This window comes from Plasmodium sp. gorilla clade G2 (genome assembly GCF_900097015.1).
Source record: "Plasmodium sp. gorilla clade G2 genome assembly, chromosome: 12".
Taxonomy (NCBI): Eukaryota; Apicomplexa; class Aconoidasida; order Haemosporida; family Plasmodiidae; genus Plasmodium; species Plasmodium adleri (nom. inval.).
Genome location: NC_041704.1, coordinates 1,905,001 through 1,932,117, shown reverse-complemented (window position 1 = coordinate 1,932,117; position 27,117 = coordinate 1,905,001). Strand labels below are relative to the sequence as shown.

The following is a 27,117-nucleotide window of genomic DNA, read 5'->3' as shown; positions in this document are numbered from 1 at the left end:
TTTTTGTGAAGCAATAAAATTTTTTTTTTGGATTAAGAATAGAAATTAAAAGATATGCATTCACATATTATTTTATTTATGATTTACAAAGTTGGTTTAATTAATTAGAAATAAATAAGTATATAATAAAAAAAAAATAATAATTAGTATCAAATACAGATATTCTTTTATAAAAAATAAAAATATAAAGTACATTATATGTACACAAAAAAAAAAAAAAAAAAATAAAATATAAAATAACTAAACAAAATATAGTTTCTTTAATATATATATTTTCATTACACAATATGTTCCTTAAAAGAAAAAAAAAAAAAAAAAAACATTCATATATTATATGTATATATATATATATATACATATATATGTGTGTAATATTTTTATTTCTTATTTTTGTCAATCATTTTAAACGGGGTTGATACAATCTATAAGGTGTTTTGCCTTTATCTGTTACAATATTATATCCATCAACTTTGTGATATGTAGTTATATACTTATTGTCAAGTTTTCTTATTTGGTCTAATAAATTTTTTTTCATATTGATTAAACCATTATATTTTTTTTGAATAAGTTCTCCTCTTTTTTTCAATTTTTTATTTTCTGCTTTTAATGTATAAATTTCATTTTCATTATATAATTCATGAGAATTATTAAAAACATACCTAAGTGGTATATTCATTTGATAATTTGTAAGTCTTTTATTTATTTTTTTTAATTTATTATAAAGATCATTTGTTTGTTCTTTTAATTCTTGTCTTTTATTTTTTAATTGTACTTCTTTTTTTAAAACTTTCTCTTCTCGAACTAACACATTATCTTCTGTAACCCTTGAATGAATCATTCCTGTATGAAACTCATCGGGGTTTTTGGTCATAATTTTTTCCTTCAAGACATTTTCAATTTTTTTTTTCTTTTTATATATTTCTCTTCTTTTTCCATAATCTACTTTCTTTTCAAGTTCTCCTAAATGTAGTCGATGCTTGGCTTGACCTCTCTCGAGGTAAGTTCTCTTAGGAATTATATTTTTGAAATTCGACATTTTATCTTTATTCAATTTATATGTAACACATCAACATATAAAAATGAATAAATAAATATATATATGAACAAATGTTTTTTTTGGCTAGCTTGTTCATATAATATATATATATTTATTTAGTTTTTTTTTTTTTTTTTTTTTTTTTTTTTAGCTAGCTATTTGGATAATTTTCTTATCATATTAAGATAAAAATACATACATATTATTATTATCCTTTTTCATTTCATTACGAATTATATACAAAATTTATATCAATAAAAAAGGGAAAAGTATAGGGTCAATGTATATAATCCTTTTTTAAAAATATATAAATTTTTATATCTTTCAACTTTGAAATAAGAAAACTATGGAATTATTTTTTAATTATTACCCTTTAATTTGTATTAATTAAATAAAAAGGGATTGAATATATTTAATATATATATATATTTTATAAATATTTGTATCTGTGTTTTCTATTTTTGTTCATATTTTATTAAATATAAAAGTAATATATATATATAATATATTATCTATATAATATTACAATAAAAAAAATGTTATCATAAAAAGAAATATTTTTAATAATATTTATAGAAAAAAAAAAAAAAAAAATAATAACAAAAATAACAAAAAATTAATTTTTTATATATAACGCATATAATTATATATTATATATATATTTAATTATTATATTATTTATTTTATATTTTTCTCTACAGCGTATTAAAAATAATGTATATATTATATAATATGTATAAATTAACGCCCATATTTATTTACCCAGTAAAATACAATTACAACGTCCATATTTAAAAATAAAAAAATACAAATTTTTTTTTTGAATCCTTTATCCTTTCTTAAATATAATATATATATATATATATATATATTTTACAAAATATCAAAATTTATTTATGTTTAAAATAATAAAAAATATATATGTTGATATATTTATATATATTTTTTTTGATGGTTAAAAAAAAAAAAAAAAAAAAAAAAAAAAAAAAGAATGTATATATATATATAATTATATTAATTACCAATTTATGTAATTTTTTATAACACTTTACATATATAAATATAAATATATTCGTATAAAAAAAAAGAAATCATTGTAAATATTAATATATTATCCCTTTTATTATGAATATACTTTTCTTTTCTTTTTTTTTTTGTGTGTCTGGTAGCTTTTAATAAAAGGATAAAATAATAATGATCCGCTTTTACATATCATGCTTATTTATATTGTATAAATAAATTTATATATATATATATATTATATATCATTTTATTCCAAAAGATCGGACTGAAGTATATCTTTTGGGTATCCTCTAGAAAAATCTGGGTCGATATAAACAGCTTGTGATTCAATACCTGCTAAATTAATGCCTCTTTGAAATTTGAGATAGCCTTTATATCCCCATTTTTCCCCCCAAGTATTTCTTATAATCCAATATTTTATTAATGTCTGATTATTATTATAATTATTGTTAGGTTCATCATTTTTTATTTTATCTTTATTAATTATTTGTTCACCCCATCCGACAATATTTATTGCATGGTTGGTCTGTTGCCATCCATTAAATCCTTTATTATGTATATCACATACTTGATGCGTATCCTTAGGTAGGATATCATAAACAAGATTTTTATCATCTATATTATAAAAATTTAAAAGTTCTGAGGTAGCATTAATAGCTGCAACTATGGGTCCATTTAAAATAATTTCATTCATCATTTCATATTCATTAGTACATTCATAACATCCATTTATATAATTATAATCTGAAACATAATAAATTTCTTTTATATTTTTATTTTGTTCATTTAAATTATTATAATTCCCCATATCCATAATACAATTATTGTTATCATTATTTTCATAATGCATGTACCGTTCAGGTATTATTCCATATTCATACAAATGTTTACCAACAAGAAAAGGATACCCTCCATCACATCCTTGATTATATGGAGAACAGCTTAATATTGATTGATGAGACAATTTAGGCATATTTACTTTTTTCTTATATTTCTTCCAAAATAATATTTCAAACCTTCTTTCTAAACTATACACACTAGATATAGAATAACAGCTACCACAATCTTTTTGATCATCTACATTTTCTTCAAAATTTTCATCATTAAAAGGGTCTCCCCAACTAAATTCTTTTGGTAATGTAAGTCGTATTTTTAAATTCAGAAGGTCTTTTTTTCTGCATGCATATTTTCGATCGCCTGTGCTTCCATAGATATCCCCTGAAAGTATAAAATTGAAATATATATAAATAAAATAAAAATATACACAACCATAAAAACACACACACATATACATATATATATATGTATATATTATTTTTAGTGTGGTTACTTAGGTGCGTTTGTGTAGATCCATATATTTTTTGTAGGTTGGAAAATCGAAACTTTTTATAATTTGATCTCCTTCCAATAGAAGGAAGATTTTTTTTTTTTTTTTCTTCAAAATGATATTCATGACTAACGAACATAGAGAATGATTATGCACATATATATAAATATATATATATATATATGTATATATTTATATGTTTATTTTTTTATGCCTGTCTTTTAGATTCGATTTATTTTCCCTCCCATTATGAAGAACAAAGGAAGACACAGGAGCACTTTCTTTCTTCTCTGCATAAAAACATCCCCATTGAAATTTTTTTTCATTTTTATTTTCATTAACTTTTTCATCCAGTATCCATCCAATATGTGTTTGTGTCGGATTGGTTTTGTAGCAATCTCTATCATTATAACTTTTGTCTAAATATATCAATATACTTTTCAATAAATGTTTTAATATGTTCCCATGTATTTAAAGAAATATACTTTATTTTATAAATATAATTTTTCATTTCAATAAAACAAAGGGGTACAAAATATAATACAAGAAATAGAAACAATAAATAAAACAAGCACTTTATTTTCATGATTTTATATATATATATATATATATGTATATTTTTCATATATATGTTTTTTTTTTAATGCTTGCCTTCAATTGAGGTAGGACAGTGTGCATTTGATTTTCTTTCATATTTAAAAAAAGCTATATAGAAAAATATATATATATATATATATATATATATATGTATATATTAATATATATATTTTTTATATCCTTATAAATGTTAGTACCGAAATATTTACTTCCATTCAATCTTATTTCAAAGCCCTCGTCATATACCATGGTCCTTTTAATTTTCAGTATAAAAAATAAAGACACAGATATTTTAAAATATGAATTAATCAATATATATATATATATATATATATATGTATATATGCATATATCAATATTATTGTTTTATTACCAAGTACCAATAATTTCATTCTTTTCATAATCTCTCACAGAAAGATATGTCCATTTATCTCTTGGTTTTTCTTGATTAATTATTTTTACTTTTTCCAGTGTTAAGTTTATAATCTTTGTCTCTAGGTTCCCATATTCATTCTCCAAAAATCTTTCATAATTTCTTATGGCTAGAAAAAATAAAAATAAATAAATACATATATATATATATATATATATTATATTTATATTCTCATAGGAATTATTTACTGTCAAAAATATATATATATATATATCATTTATTTTTTTCTTTCAATACATGGCTTTAAGTTATCCAAATTTCTATTGGGTATACTCCCACCACAATGTTCAGGCTTTTGGCTCATTTTTCTTGTTTGTTTTATTTTCCATATTCCTGATACATCTCCCTTTTTTTTTTTTTTTTTTGAAAAAAATAAATGAAATAAAGAAATATTATAAAAACGTGTACAGACAAAACATTCTCTTACTAGAAGTAATAAAACCAAAAGTTTATTTAAGTAGCACAAAATTAACTTATTATATATATATATATATATATTTTTTGTCTTTTATGTATATATTTTTTTTTTTATGTCTTACCATAAGAGCATGTATAGGCAAATCACCTTTTACGAAGCATGATGTCAACACAAATAAAAAGAAAATATAAAAAGTATTCATTTTTTTTTTTTTTTTTTTTTTTTTATAACTAAATTTTTTGATACTTAAAAGATCACATAAACACACACATATATATATATATATATGTGTCTTAAAGTTATTTTTAAACAACCCCAGACTTTTTAATAACAATAAGAAAATAGAAATAAAAATATTTATATATATATATATTATTTATATGCTTGTATATTTAACATTGTTACGATATTTTCATATTCTTATATTTATTTTTTATTCATAATTATAAAAAAACTTTTTAAAAAATAATGAAACTTGATAAAAGATTTTGAGGAAAACAATTGGAGCACCCTACATGTAATTACACACCGCATACTTTTATTTTAAATTTTAATCAAAGAAAAAAAAAAAAAAAAAAAAAAAAAAAAAAAAGAAATTATAAGAAATTATAAGAAATATAAGAAATATAAGAAATATAAGAAATATTTTTTAAGAGTAAAAATTAAAAACGTAATAATTTTTTATCATAATAATATAAGGATTGTAAAATGAGATGGTGCATATTTTTTTAGTTGTATAAAAGACATAAAACATTAAATATATATTTATATATATATATATATATATATATATATATATATATATATATATATATATATGCTATTGTTATGTTTTATTTTTTTAATTATCCTTGTCTTATATAAAAATTTATATTATTTGACTATTTAGATAAGAGATAATATAGTAAATTCCTCCTACTTATTAATATTTACAAATGTTTTAAAACAAAGGAAAAATAAATGAACAAAAATATATATATATATATATATATATATTTTGTTTACCCACAATATTGTTATAGAAAGAAATAAAAAATTACCTTTATTTATTTATTTATTTTTATTTATTTTTATTTTTTATTTTATTTTTTTTGGTGTATATAATTTAAAAGATAATTCTTTGAAACAACAAAATGTTAAAAAGTAAAAATAAAGAATTATATAATTCCTTTATTTTTGTATTTTTATGAAAAAATTTTGTTTATCATAAATAAAATATTTTTATTAACAACATGCACCAAATACATGTGTACTATAAATTTTATTATTTTATTATTTTATTATTTTTTTGTTTTTTTAATTTTTCATTATTTTATTTTATTTTTACTATTTAGTTGTTGTAGAAAATTTTGAAAAAAAAAAAAAAATATATATATAGTATATAAAATAATTCTTTTTTTTTCACAAATTATTACATCAAAATAATAAACATATAAATAAATAAATATATATATATGAAATATAAAATATATGCAACTTTATAAATTTGTTCAGACTGACAACACAAACGTATAGAACAAAAAGGAAAAATATATGCATAAGTAAACACACATATATATATATATATATATATATATTTATATTTATTTATATATTTTTATTTTTTAGATGAGTGAGAAATGTTGGTCTGCGTTTATTAGCTTATACGAATTATTTGAATTGTTTGATTTTTTTGAATTTTTCGAATTTTTTAATAATATTCATTTTTGTTTCTTCAACATCATCATTATATAAAACATACATATAAAAATATATATATATATATATATATATATATTTTTATTTTTATTTATTTATTCTTTTATATGTCTTCATTTGTGTGTATGAAAAATTCAAAATGCATTATGCAACACTTCAAAAATTTTATTATCCTAAGAATTTGATAAACGAATATAAACCACAGACAGTGCTAAAGGTTGTAGAAGATAATAAAAAATTCATTTATAAAAAAGAAAATGTAAAAGAAAAAAATAAGAAGAATGAAATACATAATGAAACAAAAATAAAAAAAAATATATATAAAAACCAAAACAATTCACTTTATAATAAAGATGTAGAAGAAAATAAATACAAGGCTGATAAAATATATAAAAATAAATCAGATTTACATATATATAACGAAAAAGATAATTTTGAATATATAAATAAAAAAAAAGAAAAATGTAATTGTGAAATGATATGTTTAAAAAAAAATGAACAAAATTATTATAATAATTTTTTTAATTCAAAAAAATATATACCAACATTAAAAGCTAATAAAAATGAATTAAAATATTTTTTTCATATTATAAAAAATATGATGAAAAAAAATATTCATAATAATGATAATATATATATTCTTCTAATGAATTTTTTATGTAAAAATTTTCCATCATATATAGGTCTGTTTGCTCATTTGTGGTTTGAATGTAAAATATTATTAGCTGAGAAATTAATAATTGTAGAATTCTTCAGACAACTTAAAATTAATTCAGAAATTATTTATCATTTTTTTAATAGTGGATATGATTCTTTTGAAACATTATTATCTATTACACCACATGATTTAATAAAGATACAAAATTTTAATAATGTCATATGGATACCTGGACATTCTTTTCGTCTCAAAATGATTTTCTCAAATATTAAACATTATTTTAAAATATTCATACAACAAAATGATGATTATATTAAAAAAATTAAAAATTATATTATTCAAAAAAGAAACAAAAAAACCAAAGATATCAAAAACTCAAAATATATACAACATTATAATAAAAACAACAAAAATGATATTAACCATTTAAATTTGCCTATACATAAATATTTATCTATGCAACAATTACATGATATAAATATTATGCATACAAATAAAATGGATGTTCTATCATCTAATGTGAAGCATTTAAAATTTAAACCTCAAAATATTTTTGAGCAAAATGAATCATTAATTACAAATTATCACTGTTTTGCAGAGCCTTTACTGAAAACAATAAATAATTTTTTTTCAACAACATGTTAAAATATGAAATATATATATATGTATATACTAAATGATATTTATATTAATATTTATATTAATATTTATATTAATATTTATATTTATTGTTTGTATTTTATTTATTTTTTTTTTTTAGAGATACATATAACTTCCAATAATATTTTAATACATATCACACAATGTTTGTATTAAAAATATAGAATATGTATCTATAAATATATTTTTTTTTTTTTTTTTTTAAGTATCAAAAAAAAATTATTATTAATGTTGTAAATATTTGGCACGTGCACACATATATAATATTATACATATTATTATATTATACATATTATTATATTATACATATTATTATATTTTTATTTTTAATATCATAATTTTGTTTTATTTTTTTAATATACTCACACATAATATATTATTTTCAATATATATATATATATTTTATTTTTTATGTAAAATATTTGAATAGGCAATCTGTATTCAATTTTTTTAATACTCTTATGAAATACCATCTTGTGATAAAGCATCTTATCCTACTTTTTTGTATATTCTTCAATTCATTCTTGTCACTCAAATTTAAAATAAACTACAAAAATAATTTTCATACAACTTTATATTTTAAAAAAAATAATTGCAATGTTTTAAAATTTTGTTTTATTTTGCCTGAACAAGTCAGGAAAAAATATAAAAGTTGTTTTATTTCAAAATTTACAGATAAAGACAAAATAAAAAGTAAAAAAGTAATAAATAAAAATAATATAGAAAATAACAATGATAATATAAAAGAGGATATAACACCAAATGTTATGTGTGATATAGTAAATGATCATATTTTTACAAAAAATTCTTTTATAAAAAAATGGAATAACAAATTGTATATTTTAATTACATCACCTGAGGCAGCTAGGATTTATAGATATGTTGTTATATTACTTATATATAATATGAAAAATAAAAATTTAAAATGTAAAAATGGTCATGAAAAAAAAATAAATTATATTAAAAAATATATACAAGATATACCTATCCTTTCGATTGGATACTCATGTAATAATATTTTGAAAAATAAATTTAATAAATCAATGTTTTATAATATATCGAACAAAAATATGTCTATTAATAAAAGACAAATATTTAAAATTAAAAAAGAAGAATTTTTACAAATTAATCGTGATATAGGTACTCATCTTAATATTGTTTTTACACCCACTAAAGCAAATGCGACGATATTTAAAAAAGAATTAAGAGATTTTTTATTTTCTGAAAAAAATGAGGAAACAAATACAAAGGTTCATAAAAGAAAGGTCAAAAAAAAAAATATAAATGTAAATATAAATGTAAATATAAACCAAGATAAAGATATAAATAAACAACATGTAAATAAAAATATTCTATGGATTTCTTCATCCATCAGTACATCATCATTTAATGATCTACATATTTATTCTCAAAATGATAACCATATATATAATCATATTAATATAAAAAGAATAAATTGTTACGATACAAAAAAAGTTACCTATAATAAAAATGACAGAACAAATAAAATTCATATAAAAAAAAATTCTATCATATGTCTTATGAGTAGTAGTACCGTTTTATCATTTTATGAAAATTTTGGAAACAACTTTTCTTATGTTGTATGTATGGGCAAGAACTCTTATGAACTCTTAAAAAAATTAAATTTTAAAAATATTTTTTTTCCAGAAAATTCAAAAACAGAAACATTACTTAAAATTTTAATAACTCTCTATCATAAATTGAATAATAAATATAAACACAAATATCATATTATTCTTACAAGGCAAAAAGACAAAAATGAAGAAATAAAAAAAATCTTGTCACAAAGAAATATACCCTTCCAAGAAATACCATGTATACAAACAAAATATAACTATGATAACATATATAAATTGTATGAGGAATTACAAGATTATATTGATAACACAAATACATAAAATTAAATGAAATAATAATCAACGATATATGTGTTAACATATATACACATATATATATATATATATATATATATATATATAATATTTATAATTACATCTTATTCGTTTTGTTTGCTTTTTTTTATTTTTTTTTATTTTTTTTTATTTTTACATATTTATTAATTATTCCCATTTTGATACATTAAAAAAATAAAATATAATAAACAAAATAAATGAATAAATAAATAAATAAATGAATAAATAAACAAATCAAACATGGATACATAATTATATACATATATTTATATATATGTTTAAACACATTGTGAATTAAAAATTTTCAAAATGTATTTAAAATATTATCTGTCCTTTAAAATAAATATACATTGTATTTTTTTCTTTTAAATTTCATTTAATGGAACATTTTTGAAATTCTTCCAATAATTCTGAAAACTTATCATTTTTGTCTGATACAATATATTTAGAATTATTCTTATTATTATTATTATTGTTATTTTGTTTTATGTCATTTAAATTACATCTTTTTTCATTTTTATATGAAGAATATATGGAATGGTGATTCATATTATATTCATATGAAATATTTTTTTCTTTTTTGTCTACATGTTCATAATAATTCTTATTAGAAAATATATTATTATTTATATCCATACAATTATTTTTAAGATCATGATTCTTCTTTTCTATATTATTAGTTGTAGACAATTCATAATTGTCGAAAAACAAATCATTGTTATATATAAAATTATTTTTATTTACACAATAATTATCACCTCCAATGATATTATTATCCTTTGTATTATTATTCCAAGGGTCGTAAAATAAACCGATATTATAATATTCGTTACTACAAGTTGTTGTATTTTTATCATACTCATTATTTGTGTTTATATTTAAAAACTCTTCCTTCTTTTTTAAATCATTATTTTGAATCACATCAAACAAATTTATATCGTTATTTAAATGGGTATCACAATAAATAAAATCACTACAATTTTGATTTATAAAATCACTACAATTTTGCTTTATATAATCTCCTTCCTTTTTATTTTTTAAATCATTCGTTTCTTCCTCACAATTAAACACATCAAGACTTAACAAATTGGTGCCTTCATCAACTTCTTTCAAATCCTTTTGATGCACATCATTATTATTTTTTACAACCTGAATATTTTCAGAATAATCACCCTTTTGAATATCTCTTTCCACTTTTATATCATTCAAATCATTAGAAAAACTATTCATGCTTTTCTTTTCATTTATACATAAAGTATCCTGAAAAGAAAAATCCATGTTCATTTTATCGCCAACGGGATTGTAATCCATATGATCAATAATTAATGTTTCTTTAGATTCAATTGTTATTAAATTGTATGAATGGCTAGTTGATTTATTTTCTGACTGGTCAGGTACGGAATTTTTTATATCAATTGAATTTACAATATTATCTAATATTTCATCAGATTTGTTGTTTTTATTGTTATCCATTGTATTACCTGCATTGTTAATAATATTATCATTCGGTAATTTGACAGTATCATCCATAATTGCTACATTATTGGTTATCTCATCATTTAATATATCATTATTATTATTATTATTATTATTATTTGCAACTTTTTCGGTTTCATCACCTTTTAATATATCCTTTTTATTATTATTATTTGCAACTTTGCTGGCTTCCTCACCTTTTAATATATCCTTTTTATTATTATTAATTGCAACTTTTTCGGTTTCATCACCTTTTAATATATCCTTTTTATTATTATTATTTGCAACTTTTTCGGTTTCATCACCTTCATTGTGCTTAACCTGTTTGTCTTCCTTCCTATTCTGATCAGTTACCATTTTTTTTTTAAAAATATCACCACTTAAATTACTGGTGGTAAAAAACTTCAGAAAATTATTATTACATTTTGGAACCTTGGATTCATATTTTTGTGACGATATTTTAACATCAATTAGTTTCTCATGACTAACCTCAATAAGATCACTGTGTTTATTATTAATATTGAGTTCATTCATTTTTTCAAAAATTTCGTTAACTCTTTTTTTGATGTCTGCTGGTATGTAAGCAAACCATTTTTTTAGGTCTGCATAATTTTCAAGAATAAATAAAAGAGTAGGGGTATCAATTCGATTTTTTGGATTTTTATTTAGAGTCATTAGCAAAATAGAGATAATTCGTTTAGAATATTTTGTTGAATAAGGAATAGTAAAACTAGCATTAATAATTGATAAGAAATTATTATTTTGAAAAGGATGTATTTTAAAAAGAAGTAGATATAATATACAACCAAGCATCCATATATCTATTTTACAAGATATTTCAAGATTTGAATATAAATCAATTAATTCAGGAGGTCTATATATTAATGTCGTATCTCTCTCAATTTCTTCTTTTAATTTATTTAATTCTGTTTTGTTTAAATCATTAGGAAAAAAAGAATTGCTTATAGAATGTGAACAGAAGTCACAAATTTTATATACACCATTTTTATCACATAAAATATTTTCGAGTTTAATATCTCGATGTATAATTGGAATTTCTTGATTATGTAAAAAATATAAACCTGTAATTATATCTTTTAATATATTTACAATATGAATTTCTTTAATCTTATCTTTATTTTTTTCAAAGATATTTAATAAATTTCCTCTCTCACAATATTCCATTAACATAATAACTATTTTGTAATTATTCTCAGAAATAATAGTTGATCCATAATATTGAACTATATTTTTATGAGGAGGTAAACTTTTTAATATATCTATTTCTTTTTTAGCCATGTTTATTTTTTCTTTATCTTGACATATAGTCTTCTTTATAGTATATGATTTATTCGTGTTCAGATCTTTTGCCATATAAACAAATGAATAAGCTCCTTCAGAAATTAATTTCTCTTCTCTAATCGTCTTACCATTTATATTATAAACCTTACCACCAATTAAGGTAGTACAGATACTTCGAAATTTAAGCATCTTCACAGAAAAAAAAAAAAAAAATAAAAAAATAAAAAAAAATAAAAAAAAAAAAAATAAAAAAAATAAAAAAAATAACACACGTATATTTCTATATACTTTCTTTTGACAATATGGCTTCATCAACCACCATACATTCAAAGCATAAAAAAATAAAAATATCACAACCTTTTACTATAACATAAAAATATATATATATATATATATATATATATATATATATATATTATTTATCTCTTATGTAATTTTAAAAGCCTTCTAATAATGTACATCCACACAAAAAAAAAAATATATATATATTTTTTTTTTTACTATGGTTGTCGTTCTGATTTACATATATATATAATTATAAACTACTTATTTTTTATTTTATATATTTCTTTCAATAAAACATTTTTACACATTAATATTTTAATATATACAATATTAATTTATTTTATATACATATATATATTTTTTATTTTTTATTTTTTATTTTTTATTTTTTAATCTCGGGGAAAACACATTTAAAGACTCATTAAATTTAAACTTATTTTACGTACATAAAAAAAAAAAAAAAAAAAAAAAAAAAAAAATTCAATTCAATTCAATTATATATACATATCTACATAAATCACATCATAAAAGGAAATCAAAAAATATGAAAATTTTTTATTTACATTCCTTACACGGTTTTAAAATAAATGTTCATTAAATAAAAAAATATACATCTGAATAATTCAACACATTAAGAAGAATTTGCAACAGTGTGTATATAAACCATTGTGTGGAGGAAAAAAAAAAAAAAAAAAAAAAAAAAAAAAAGAAAAAGAAAAATACTCGTACATATATATTTATTTGTTAATTATTCATAATATGTACTCCTTCTTTTAATTTATAAAAAAAAAAAAAAAAAAAAAGGAGAATTTATAAATGTGTAATATATTTATAAAATAAATTTATAATATGCATTTAGGTAGGCTCACAAATATATTACACATATGTATGTATTTATATGTCGATTTTTTTTTAAAATGAGACTACAAATATATATATTTAAAATTTTAAAAGACTTAATTATAATATATACAAAATTTATATATATATATATATAACAAATAGAATAATTTAAAGAAAAAAAAAATGAAAAGAGCAAACAGGTATATATGTACATTAATATATATATATATATATATATATATATATATATATTTTTACAAAAAAAAAAAAGGATGATAAAAACAAAACAGAAATCATAACATGTGATTTAAAAATTAAAAACAAACTCAAAAATTAAAAAAAAAAAAAAATACAAAAATATATATTTACAAATATATTATACCTTGTTCATTCACACATATAAAAGTAAAATGTTCAAATATTTATTCATATGAAAAATTATTTCTTTTTTGAAAAAAAAAATATATTTAAACTAATTAATATTATTAAAAGGTATTTACATCAACATAATTATATATATATATATTATGACACACCTACTTTTGTTTTCTCTATTTAAAATAAAAAAAAAGAAAAAAAAAATGTCCATTTCTATATGCCATTCATGCGGAGAAATATTTAAATGAATATTAATAAATACCAATGTGTTAATAAAATATAAAAAAAAAAAAAAAAAGAAAAAGAAAAAAACATATATATATATATATATTTATTTATATTTTTTTTAAAATAAAAAAAAAACATATATATATTTACATTACATGGTATACTCATAAAAATATTATTTCGTGTGCGATAAAGTGTATCTTTATAAAAAAATACGAGTTTATATATTTCAAAATAAATTCAGGAATATATAATATAATATATATATATAATATATTTATTTATTTATTACATTAAAAAAGAAAAAAAAAAAATCCAACTTTAATCAGAGAAAAATTAAAAAATCCTTCAAAAAATATAAAAAAACATATATGTATAAAATAAATATAATATACATATATAATTAAAATCATATAATTTTATTTGTTAATTTAGGTGTTAAGCATATATATAAATATATTATATATATATTATATATATAATATATATATAATTAAATTTTTTTTTTTTTTTTTCATTTATTTCAAATAATTATTATATAATAGTATATATTATACTACCTTACATAATATAATATATATATAATATATATTTATATATTTATTACTATTATTATATATATCATTTTTTTGTAATTTCCTATTTTTTTAGCAGTTTACATGATATGTATATTTTATTGATTTTTTTTTTTTATACTGTTTTATTTTATTTTTAATTTCTTAATTATAAAAAAAAAATATATATATATAAATATGTATTATATATATAACATTGTGTGTATAAGTCAGGATATTTAAGAAAGGAAGAAAAAAAATAGTTATGATATATTTACAAATAATATATATATCTTTACACTACATTCTTATTTAAAGCTTATAATTTCCCTACAATTATGTGATGACTTTATCATATGAATTGAAAAAAAAAAAAAAAAATTAAATATATATATATATATATATATATAAATTAATATTTAGAAAACATTTTCATTTTATTCTTTAAAATATAAGGTTATATATAAAAGGTTTTTTTTTTTTTTTTTTTTTTTTTTTTTTCTTTTTCTTTTTCTTTTTCTTTTTCTTTTTCTTTTTATTATTTTCAAGATTACACCTATTATATTTATTTATGTATACATAATTGTAAGAGGTTAATTCTTTATTTTGAAAAAATATGAAACTAAACTTTTTAAGACCACTGGTATATTTTAAAGATCATTTTTATAAAGTTGTAAAATATATATATATATATATATATATATATATATTTACATATGTTTATAAATCTACTTTATACATATGAAACCCTCCCCCCAAAAAAAAAAAAAAATTAAATGTAATATTATACTTTTCTCATTAAAAAGTATCTATATATCAAACTTATGCTTATATATAGAAAGATAAATTAAAATATATACATAAATATATATATATATATATATATATATATATATGTCAACATTGTTTAGCTGCTTTATTTTATCAAGCTTGAAGCATTAAGATTATATACTGTAGTTGTGTAAATTAATCTTTTTTTCTTTATTTTTAAACCATACAATAAATATATGAATAAATATTTATTTATGGAGACATATATAAAGTCAGAAAAAAAAAAAAAAAATTCCATAATATGATAAAGGTTTTAATATTGTTATATATTAATAGTAACATATATATATATATTATATATATTTATAGATATTCTTTAAATTTTATTTGTCATATAATATATATATATATATGTATATATATATATATATTTTTTTTTTTTTTTTTTTTTTTTTTTTTTTTTTTTTTTTATCCTTCTATGTGAGCTTAGTATATATATACATTACAATTAAATTCCAATGAAAAATTTTAAAATATTTTATAATTCCAAATTAAAAAAAAAAAAAAACATATATTTTAATTTTTTATCATATATTAAAAAATATATATACTTAAAAATAATTTTACATATTTATAAAACATTTGATATTATACTAAACATATCTTAATTTTAGTCATCTAAGAAAAAAAAAAAAAAAAATAATATAAATTATATATATATATATATATAAATATATAATATAGGTGATTTTATTTTTACATATATATATATATATACATATATATATTTATCAATTTATGATAATATGACTACCGAACAAGAATTTGAGAAAGTAGAGCTAACTGCTGACGGTGGAGTTATCAAAACGATTTTAAGAAAAGGTGATGAAGGAGAAGAAAATATTCCAAAGAAAGGTAATGAGGTGACAGTTCATTATATTGGTAAATTAGAGAGTACAGGAAAAGTATTTGATTCTTCTATTGATAGAAATGTACCTTTCAAATTTCATCTTGAACAAGGTGAAGTTATTAAAGGTTGGGATATATGTGTAAGTTCTATGAGAAAAAATGAGAAATGTTTAGTACGTATAGAAAGTATGTATGGTTATGGTGAAGAAGGATGTGGTGAAAGTATTCCAGGAAATAGTGTTTTATTATTTGAAATTGAATTATTAAATTTTAAAGAAGCTAAGAAAAGTATTTATGATTATACAGATGAAGAAAAAATACAAGCCGCTTTTGATATTAAAGAAGAAGGAAATGAATTTTTTAAAAAAAATGAAATTAATGAAGCCATTGCTAAATATAAAGAAGCTCTGGACTTTTTTATACATACTGAAGAATGGGATGATCAAATTTTATTAGATAAAAAAAAAAATATTGAAATAAGTTGTAATCTAAATCTAGCAACTTGTTATAATAAAAATAAAGACTATCCAAAAGCTATTGATCATGCATCCAAAGTTTTAAAAATTGATAAAAATAATGTAAAAGCTTTATACAAATTAGGTGTTGCTAATATGCATTTTGGATTCCTTGAACAAGCTAAAGATAATCTTTACAAAGCTGCATCATTAAATCCAAATAATCTAGATATAAGAAATAGTTATGAATTATGTGTTAATAAATTAAAAGAAGCTAGAAAAAAAGATAAACTCACTTTTGGAGGAATGTTCGATAAAGCACCTTTATACGAAGAAAAAAAAAATAGTGCAAATTAATCATTTCTTTTCTTTTTTTTTAACAAAGGAAAAAATAAAATAAAATATAAAATATTCTTATAATTTACAATTTTTAAATAACAACACATGTATCTATTTATTATTTTTTTTTTTTACACAGATCTATATTCCAATTAACTTACAATAAAATAAGACGCAATAATAAATATATATCAAATTTGAAAATATAAAAGGAAATATTCTCATATCTTATGCAAAATTATTATGTCAAATTAATAATATACAATATTTTCATAATTTTACTTTTTTTTTTTTTTTTTTTTTTTTTTTTTTCCCGTTACATAAATGTTATACGCATATAATTTAATATAATTCCTTTTTTATATCATCAATTTTTTTAATAAATTCAAAATAAAAAAGAAACCACAAAAAATAAAAAGAACTATATGTAAATATAAATGAATAAATAAATAAATATAAATTAACATATATATATATATATATATATATATATATATATATTGATAACAAAAAAAAAAAAAAACCCACACTATGTCCATGCAATATATGTTCCAAACAGTGCTGGGCCAACAAAAAAATACAACAAGTTTATAAAAAAAAGGTAATTCCATTTTTCAAAGTATCTTAATAAATATCCATAATGTAAATAAAACATTGGGCAACTTATTATTAAACGTAATATTATCTGTAGAAAAAATGAAAAAATAAATCATATGAGGAAAAATAATTTATTCTAATATTTAATGCAATCTTATTTACATACATAATTATTATGAACGTTCATAAATTATAACACATATATATAGCTATAATTATTATGAGCGTTCATAAATTATAACACATATATATAGCTATAATTATTATGAGCGTTCATAAATTATAACACATATATATAGCTATAATTATTATGAGCGTTCATAAATTATAACACATATATATAGCTATAATTATTATGAGCGTTCATAAATTATAACACATATATATAGCTATAATTATTATGAACGTTCATAAATTATAACACATATATATAGCTATAATTATTATGAACGTTCATAAATTATAACACATATATATAGCTATAATTATTATGAACGTTCATAAATTATAACACACATATAGCTATAATTATTATGAACGTTCATAAATTGTGTCACATTTTATATGTATAAATAAATCATACACATACACATATATATATATATATATATATATATATATATATATATATATTTTCCCTCACCTCTGTGTGTGCACATAATAATATATAAAGTGACAAAACAAACAAATGGATAGCATCACCCCATAGGTGATGGTTCAATAGGGACAACTTGTTGTAAGTACATTTGTTTTTTTTGATGAAGGTATAGATACAATGAAAAGATATAAAATATACAGGTGCTGAATACAATATATTAAGATTTGGTGAAAATAAACATTTGAAAAATTTAACATCCCAATATTTATACTGTATATAATTGTATATGAATGGAAATATATTATTACACCAAGGTCTATTTATTAATAAACTCTTTTTATTATTCCACATATTAACATATTTATTAGGATCCTTAAACAAATTAAAAAAAAATACATAAAATTTCTTATTTTGTTCTTTTAGCAATTCACTTTTTTCTGTACAATACAGATTATATGCATAAAGCTGAAAAATAAAAAAAGGTAACACTATAATTATTGCTTCGATTAATGCTTTTATCCAATGAATTATAAAACTCAACACTTTAAACTTATTATTAAAATGGTTAAATAATATCATTGTCTCAGATTTGCCTTTATCCTTTTTTGGAACCTCTTGTAAATATTTTTGAAAAAATTCACATGATTGTATATTAAAAAAAAAAACAGGTATTAAAAACAATATACCATTCGATCTAAAACAGGAACATATAGCAAAGCATAGTATACATAATATTTCATAAATGTAAATCTTTTTTTCTTGTTTTTTTTTTTTTTGGGAGTATAAACAAAGTTGCAAAAAATTAAATCCCCATATGGAGAAACAGCTAAAAATACTCTCGTTATAAAAGGAAGAAGCATGAATATTCCCAATAGAAAATGCATATAATATGGAGATAAAAAAACTAAAACGATAAGATTCTTTAACATTATTTATTTTGTATGAATAGTAACAACTATGTTGTTTTACTGATGATATTTTAAATTCATGTAAATCATAATTCTCATTTTTAAAATAGATCAAAGAATATACAAATATTCCAATAGTTGCAATTAAGAAAAAGAAATTATTAAGAACTAACATGATAAGTATATGTATTACACAATTTGTATGTTCATATACATAATATTTTGTTAATATCTTCTTTATATATATTATTATTAATGGTAATGTTGGGAAAAAGGCATGATTCTGTTCATAATTATATTCTGTACCATTTAATGATAATCTTAAAAAATATTCTCCATCCCAATATGAAAAACATTTTAATATATTCCACAAAATTGATTCTCCATTTTTTTCTTCACATAATAAATTATTGCTAAACTTGTAAGGCCTTATAAGTTTGCTCCATATTACTGTATTTATAATACAAAATATTCGACTTAATATGGTTATAATACATATTAAGGTTATATAAAAGATAGTATTATTTTTATATTTGGGAATACTATTTAATTCCTTTTTTTCTTCTTTTATCTCTTTGTGCATTTATATTGGGATCTGCAGGTTCGAGTTTAAGAAAAAAATAATAAAATGAATAATATATAATTACTAAATCATATGTATGAAATGTTCCTTTATATAATACTTCTTTTTATGAAAATGGAAATGCAAATATAATATAATTATACTCTAAATAAAACATATGCTTTGGAAATAAAAATAAAAAAAAATAAAAAACATATAACATATATAATAATATATATATATTATACATATTTTAAATTTTATTTTTATTATTATTTTGTTTTTTTCGTGCTTGGAATATACCGAATCTTTTAAACCGCGTCGAGAATGTATAAAATATTATAATATATTTATGTATATTACTTGAAAAAGTATCATTTTATTTTATTATTTTCATATTGTCTTTAATAAACATATATAATATATATTTTATTTTTGGAATATTGATATATTAATATGTTCATAATAATATATACATAAAAATATTATATATATAATATATATTATATATATATGTATATTCCTTTTTCTCCCCCAATATGTAATAGCTATATATATTTATATACTCTTGCAACATTAATATAAAAAAAAAAGAAAGTATTTATACCACAAAAGGAATTATACATATATATATATTTACAGATATACATTTTGTGTTTTTTTTTCTTTTTTTTTTTTTTTTTTTTATTTAAAGATTCAATATATTTATTTATTTCTCCATTTTGTATATATATATTATCAATTCATGTATATTTATATTTTTACTTTATCTCAACATACATAATGAATAAATAAAACCGTATGAATATTTAATTTTTTTTTTTTTTTTTTTTTTTTTTTTTTCTTTATTTGGCTAGCTGACCAAAATGGAAAAACAAGAACAAAAAAATGAACAAATTAATGAACAAAATGATGAACAAAATGATGAACAAAAAAATGAACAAAATGATGAACAAAATGATGAACAAAAAAACAAAAGTATTAACGAAATATCATTACTTGAAATAAAAAGAAAAGTTCAAAATGAAAGAGAAGCTTCAAAGGATGAAAGTAAACAAAAAAAGTTCCGTATTTTAAATTATACATCAAAAGATAGTGTGGTTGGAAATGTTGAAAAAGATTTCATAGTATATTTTTGTTTTATATGTGGATATAATTGTTTAATTAGTGAAATGGATTTAAATATTTTACAAAAAAGAAAAACAGATGGCTCTATAATATTTCCAATAACCAAAATTGTTCATAAAATATATCATAAAACACAATCACAACGGATATTAATTAAAAGAAAGGATGAAAAAGTAGAAATACAATATAGAATTTTATGTAATGAATGTAAAGCACCAATTGGATATATTGATAATTTGAATGAAGATAATTTGTATATTTATTATTATAATTATGCTTTATTAAGAGATCAAATGAAATGTAAAATGTTTGAAAATATATGAAATATATTTCTTAAGAAATAAAAATATTCTTCATATATAATATGAATATATATATATATATATATATCGTGTGAACCTTTTTGTTATCTCTTTTGAATTATTTTCTACAACGTTGATATAAAACACCCAATTGATAATAATGCACACCAAATATATTTATATATATAATAATTTAACGTAATATGCTTTAACCATTCATGATTTTTTTATATATTATTTATTTATTATTTTTTTTTTTTTTTTTTGTTGTTGTTGATTTTTTTACATTTATCACGAACTCAATAAATTTATCATAATATTTATTTATTTGTTTAAAACAATTTACTTAAAAAAAATAAATTAAAATAAGTAGATAATTTTATAAATTCTTAATCGTTCAGAATTATATATCATCATCCAAATTAGGTAACATTATATCATACTTACTCATCTTTTTATTTATGCTCATAAAATTTGACATCACAATATTATTATTATTATCTATATCTTTATTTATGTCATTATTTTTACAATTATTATTTGTATTATTGTCTTCCATTTTATATTTTTTCTCAGTTGTTGATGTAATTAAATTACTAATATTTGGTTCTATATTAACAGTCATATTAAAAAAACCCACTCGATGAATTGACGTTTTTATATCATTTTCTCCATTTTTTCGTATTCTCGTAGTATTAGGCATTATAACCTATTATCAAAATAAAAAAAAAAAAAAAAAAAAAAATTAAGAAAAATAATAAACCGTATATTATACATTACACATATATATATATATATATATATATATATATATATATTGTTTAATTTTTTTAATTTTTTTTTTTTTACCATTTTTCCCATTGACCATGTTGTTACTGCTCCATATATATTTAAAATATCCCCAACTTTGAAAAGATATTTTAGAGTTTTTACATTATTCCTCTTTTTGTTATTTATATTATAAGTATTATATTTTATTTCATTTATTTTATTATTAGCTAACTCATTCATATTAACACTCATATTATTGTAACCGTCCAATATATCTTCAAAATCATCGTTCAATATGTTTATATTATTTTTTTCCAATTCTTCTTCTATGAATACATGAGGTATACATAATATTATAGATCCACTTATATCCGCTACATGGTAATGGTATTTTATTAAGTTGTTTATATGATCAGGTGGGTCTTCTATATATTTTATTATCAAACATTGTATACATATGTTATTCATAAGTGGTTTTATATCCTTTATTAAATCAAAATTCTTACCATCCATTCTGATAATATTATATTCACACTTATATATTCACCATAATATAAACAATAAATAAATAAATATAAATATTATATATATATATACCTAATATTTATTTTTATTTATTTATATTTATTTGTTAATAATACTTAAACTAAAAAATGAAAAAAAAAAAAAAAAAATTTATACCTTCCAAAATGTTTCTCATTTTGAAATATATCATTCATTAATAATATTATATTTAAAAGTCTTTCAAATTAATTATTTCAATATATTTATATATTAAAGTGCATTAAAAAAAAAAAAAATTAAATGAATATTCAAACATGTATTTTTTCTATGTATATTTTATTTTTACCGTATATTATACTATATTATTTAATGTAAACATATAAATGTTATGATAAATTAAATTCAAAAATCACAAAAAAAAAAAAATATTAAATAAAAATAAAAAGGAAAGAAAGAAAAAAAAAATAAACATACAACAAAATGGAATTATCTTAATAGTATATATTCCTTTTTTTGTATATAATAAATAAATAAACATCTATATGTTTGTATATATATATATATAATATATATATATAATTAAGTAGTTATTCTTAAAAAATATATATCTATAAACCTTTATGCAAATTATATAAAATATACACAAATATATTTATATATATATATATATATATCTTCGTGGATACAATTTTTTTGTCCCCCCCCTTTTTATATATATACAAATAATATAACATTATAATACCATGTGTACAAAAAATTATTAACAAAAAAAGGAAAAGCCAAATAAAAAATTTTAAAACTTTAATTTTCTGACAATTTTGTTATGAATAAATGAGATAAAAATTTTAAGTTAAAAAAATAAAATGACCTACAAGGAAATGAAAAAAGAAATAAGATATAAGTAAATAATAAAATATAAATAAATTTTAAGAGTTACCCATATGGATGATGAATATATAAAATGTAAACTTAAACATGTATACATATATATATTAAATATTTATTTATTTATTTATTTTATTTTTTTTTCAAATTATACCTGTACTGCTTATTTTTAATATTCAAAGTATCTTCTGAGTAATCCCTTTTAATTTTGGACACTATTTTAAAAGATACCCATTTCAACATATTATTATTGCCACTCAAATAATTTTGTAGATGTAATTTAATAATATTTTTATATTTAAAAGGGTCATTTAATAATTCAGGATATTGTATTTCAATAATTTTTTCATTGGGATTATAACTATATTCTCCTATTCTTATCATCTTAACTAAACTATTTTCACACTCATAATGAAATTTAATTAAATGTTTTATCAGTTCATCACACTTTAATGATAAATCCCAATTCTGTACTTTTCTATATGTTATTCGAAAAGCTTCTATCACATCCTTCTTATTTAATTCTGACCTTGCTATAAGAACCTTATTTGATTCATTCAAAAATAATAAATATCGAAAGTATGTAACAACACATGGGTTATAAATAACTCGATCCCTATCTTTTGGATCTAAATGGATATTTCCTATGTCCTTTAAAGCTATATTTAAAAAAAAAAAAAAAAAAAAAAAAAAAAAAAAAAAAAATGTAATGCATATATATATATATAATTATGGCTGTTTTTTTTTTTTTTTTTTTTATTCCATGTTCATAATATTATGAACACGTTCATGTAAACAGCTAACTTTATTATTTTATTTTATTTTATTTATTTATTTATTATTTTTTTTTTTTTTGGTGTATTTTATTACATCGAATATAAGTAACACAACTTATATAAACACCGTCAAAACGTAAGCGTGGATATTCTAACAATAACCTAAGAATATAACACCAGTACAAAAAAAATGCAATAATAATAAAATACATATATATATATATATATATATATTTATTTATATTTTATTATTCATTAAACCTTTTGTATGAGTTTCCATATAATTTACACTTTTCTTTAGAATTTATTAAATTTATATGACATAATCGTTTGTATTCATTTTCAAGAGATATTGAAGATGAAATGCTCTTACATATGAAGAAAAATCTGTATAAAACAAAACGCAAAAAAAATGGTATAATCAGATATGCTTATATATATATGTATATATTTATGTATTTAACCTATGCATGGAATAAAAGTCTAAAAATTTAATGATTGTATAAAAATTTTTGGACAGTATATTGATTAAGTAACTGTTTTCTTCGGGCTGTTCCACTTCGGCACGCTCATCAATTTTATCAGAACTATACAAAATATAAATAATAAAATATAAATAATAAAATATAAATACAGATAAATGAATTTATTAATATATATATATATATTTTTATTTTAATTGTCAATATTACCATGTTTCATGATTATCGTTTATATATGTATTCAATATATTTGGATATAATTTAACAGCTTCTTGATAAAATTTTGTTGCTTTTAAAAAATTTTCATCACTTTCATGATTTAATGCTTGCATAAACAATTTTTTCGCTTTTTCTTTGTTTGAATTATTATTTTTTATAAACTTATCACTATTTTGATTATTCTTTTCATTCATTTCCAACTTTTAAAAATAATGAAAACAAAAAAAAAAAAAAAAAAGGAAAAAGGAAAATGAACAAAATTATAATTTATAATAAGTAAATAATCAAATAAATGTGTAATATAGGACAAAATGTAATAACATATGAATATACCACATAATAATATTTTAAAAGGTCAAGTGATAATTTTTAAGGAATATAAAATAATTTATTTTTAATACATTCCCTGTTTTTATTTTTTTCTTTTTTCTTGCATTTTTATGAATAATATAATGAATAACTATTAAAAAGCGGAATATATAAATATAATACAAAGTGTAATTATATTAATAATTGAAAATATGTGCGTATAAAAGTATAAAATGTTAATTAGGAACTTTTTTTTTTTTTTTTTTTTTTTTTTTGGAATATAGAGCATGCTAAAAATAAAAATATAAAAATTAATATGGCTATACAATATTATATATATATATATATATATATTATAAACATATTTATATTTTATTTATTCATTTATATTATATATGTCCATAATCATATATAAATTTTTTAAACCTTTTAAAATGTAGAAAAACACGAAAACAAAACATTGTGTTTTTTTTGTTCTTTATTTTGATTTTTTTTTTTTTTTTTTTTTTCTTTCAGACATGCCTTCTTTTTATCTTATAAAAGTATATACACGCCCTCCCTCCAAATTAAAATATATTTATATGTATAAATTTTAAGAATTATCATTTATTTATATATTTGTTTATTATATATATATATATTTATTTATTTATTTAATTCAAATATAAATTCGTCTTTTCATCAAGTTTGTTTATTTTGTCCAGGAAACTGCTTTTTATAGTGTTTTAAATTCTCATTTGTTTTTTACATTTTTTTATCATATACATATATGGATTTATATGTTTAATAATATATAAATTAATAAACATGTAAAAGAATTTTTTCATTTGATGATAATAACAAGCCATCATATATATATAAATAAATAAATATATATATATATATATATATATATATATATATATATATGTGTGTACATTGTTTTATATGTACAATTATATTTTTAAAAATTATGAATCATATAAACTTTTTCAAATATTTTTCCGAACGAAATCGAGAGAAAAATAATATCCCGTCCTATACTTCCAACACCTTACAACAACAGAAAAAAAAAGACTTTAAAAAATATTTCAACTTTTTAATAATAAAAAAGAATAAATCCAAAATTAATAAAGACAAAAATTATGAGGAAAATGAAGAAAATGATGAAAAAAATTTGCATAAGAATAAAGTGAAGGTTACTATTGAGGAAGATAATTTAAAATATGGTTCTGATGAGTGTAAAGAAAATAACGTATATATAAATAATAATACAAATGTGAATAATAAAAAATATAGTAACAAGACTACACATATGAATAGTGTTAATACCCTACAAAATATTTCATCAAATAATGATAATAATAGTAAGAAAAAAAAAAAAAAAAAAAAAAAAAGTTTTAGTGTTGAAGGTACAAAATTATTAAAGATCAAAGAATATAAAAAAGGGAAATTTTTTAAAATCCATTTTTTTTTAAACAGAAAAAATAAATATAATGAAAAAAGAGAAGATCCATATAAAAATATTAATGTTAATACAGATATTACTTTGGAACAAAATATAATAAATTATAATAAATATGATTCTCAAAATTCATTTGAATCAGTTGAAAGTAACAATATTAATAACAACACACATTTTAAAAAAAAACATAAAAAAATAATTAATTTAAAAAAAAAATATAATAACCTTCATGGAGATTTATATAAAAAAAATAATTATACTAATGTATTCTTATGTAAAAAAAGTTTTTCTGATGAAGAAAATAAAAA

At 18.3% G+C, this 27,117-nt stretch overlaps 11 protein-coding genes across 11 annotated transcripts in view; 5 read left to right on the top strand and 6 right to left on the bottom strand.

The window, feature by feature from the left end:
• Nucleotides 1-397: 397 nt before the first annotated feature.
• Nucleotides 398-1,036, bottom strand: PADL01_1248100 (nucleolar rRNA processing protein, putative; the record flags this gene model as incomplete). Its single annotated transcript, XM_028683461.1, has 1 exon — nt 398-1,036. The coding sequence occupies one exon, from the start codon at nt 1,034-1,036 to the stop codon at nt 398-400; it is 639 nt and encodes a 212-aa protein (XP_028539636.1).
• A 1,270-nt stretch (nt 1,037-2,306) lies between these two features.
• Nucleotides 2,307-5,036, bottom strand: PADL01_1248000 (dipeptidyl aminopeptidase 2; the record flags this gene model as incomplete). Its single annotated transcript, XM_028683460.1, has 8 exons — nt 2,307-3,277; nt 3,390-3,514; nt 3,601-3,805; nt 4,038-4,091; nt 4,181-4,236; nt 4,357-4,525; nt 4,654-4,762; nt 4,956-5,036. 8 exons carry the CDS (start codon nt 5,034-5,036, stop codon nt 2,307-2,309), a joined length of 1,770 nt encoding a protein of 589 aa, XP_028539635.1.
• A 1,635-nt stretch (nt 5,037-6,671) lies between these two features.
• On the top strand, nt 6,672-7,835 carry PADL01_1247900 (conserved Plasmodium protein, unknown function; the record flags this gene model as incomplete). Its single annotated transcript, XM_028683458.1, has 1 exon — nt 6,672-7,835. One exon carries the CDS (start codon nt 6,672-6,674, stop codon nt 7,833-7,835), a length of 1,164 nt encoding a protein of 387 aa, XP_028539634.1.
• Nucleotides 7,836-8,311: 476 nt separating this feature from the next.
• Nucleotides 8,312-9,769, top strand: PADL01_1247800 (conserved Plasmodium protein, unknown function; the record flags this gene model as incomplete). The annotated part of the gene is made up of 1 exon (XM_028683457.1): nt 8,312-9,769. One exon carries the CDS (start codon nt 8,312-8,314, stop codon nt 9,767-9,769), a length of 1,458 nt encoding a protein of 485 aa, XP_028539633.1.
• Nucleotides 9,770-10,156: 387 nt separating this feature from the next.
• PADL01_1247700 (serine/threonine protein kinase, putative) lies at nt 10,157-12,751 on the bottom strand (the record flags this gene model as incomplete). Its single annotated transcript, XM_028683456.1, has 1 exon — nt 10,157-12,751. The coding sequence occupies one exon, from the start codon at nt 12,749-12,751 to the stop codon at nt 10,157-10,159; it is 2,595 nt and encodes an 864-aa protein (XP_028539632.1).
• Nucleotides 12,752-16,427: 3,676 nt separating this feature from the next.
• On the top strand, nt 16,428-17,342 carry PADL01_1247600 (FK506-binding protein (FKBP)-type peptidyl-prolyl isomerase; the record flags this gene model as incomplete). The annotated part of the gene is made up of 1 exon (XM_028683455.1): nt 16,428-17,342. One exon carries the CDS (start codon nt 16,428-16,430, stop codon nt 17,340-17,342), a length of 915 nt encoding a protein of 304 aa, XP_028539631.1.
• Nucleotides 17,343-17,853: 511 nt separating this feature from the next.
• On the bottom strand, nt 17,854-20,010 carry PADL01_1247500 (GPI mannosyltransferase 2, putative; the record flags this gene model as incomplete). Its single annotated transcript, XM_028683454.1, has 2 exons — nt 17,854-18,009; nt 18,565-20,010. The coding sequence occupies 2 exons, from the start codon at nt 20,008-20,010 to the stop codon at nt 17,854-17,856; spliced, it is 1,602 nt and encodes a 533-aa protein (XP_028539630.1).
• An 845-nt stretch (nt 20,011-20,855) lies between these two features.
• PADL01_1247400 (conserved Plasmodium protein, unknown function) lies at nt 20,856-21,440 on the top strand (the record flags this gene model as incomplete). The annotated part of the gene is made up of 1 exon (XM_028683453.1): nt 20,856-21,440. The coding sequence occupies one exon, from the start codon at nt 20,856-20,858 to the stop codon at nt 21,438-21,440; it is 585 nt and encodes a 194-aa protein (XP_028539629.1).
• Nucleotides 21,441-21,822: 382 nt separating this feature from the next.
• PADL01_1247300 (conserved Plasmodium protein, unknown function) lies at nt 21,823-22,703 on the bottom strand (the record flags this gene model as incomplete). Its single annotated transcript, XM_028683452.1, has 2 exons — nt 21,823-22,128; nt 22,269-22,703. 2 exons carry the CDS (start codon nt 22,701-22,703, stop codon nt 21,823-21,825), a joined length of 741 nt encoding a protein of 246 aa, XP_028539628.1.
• A 792-nt stretch (nt 22,704-23,495) lies between these two features.
• PADL01_1247200 (DNA replication origin binding protein, putative) lies at nt 23,496-25,250 on the bottom strand (the record flags this gene model as incomplete). Its single annotated transcript, XM_028683451.1, has 6 exons — nt 23,496-23,562; nt 23,734-24,238; nt 24,450-24,517; nt 24,617-24,742; nt 24,820-24,942; nt 25,048-25,250. 6 exons carry the CDS (start codon nt 25,248-25,250, stop codon nt 23,496-23,498), a joined length of 1,092 nt encoding a protein of 363 aa, XP_028539627.1.
• A 1,067-nt stretch (nt 25,251-26,317) lies between these two features.
• The window catches only part of PADL01_1247100 (RAC-beta serine/threonine protein kinase), a gene marked incomplete at both ends in the record, with an annotated part of 2,379 nt that continues 1,579 nt past the window's right edge, over nt 26,318-27,117 (top strand). The window contains one exon of the mRNA XM_028683450.1: nt 26,318-27,117. This exon is cut by the window's right edge and continues 153 nt beyond it. Within this exon, the coding sequence (XP_028539626.1) occupies nt 26,318-27,117 (800 nt within the window).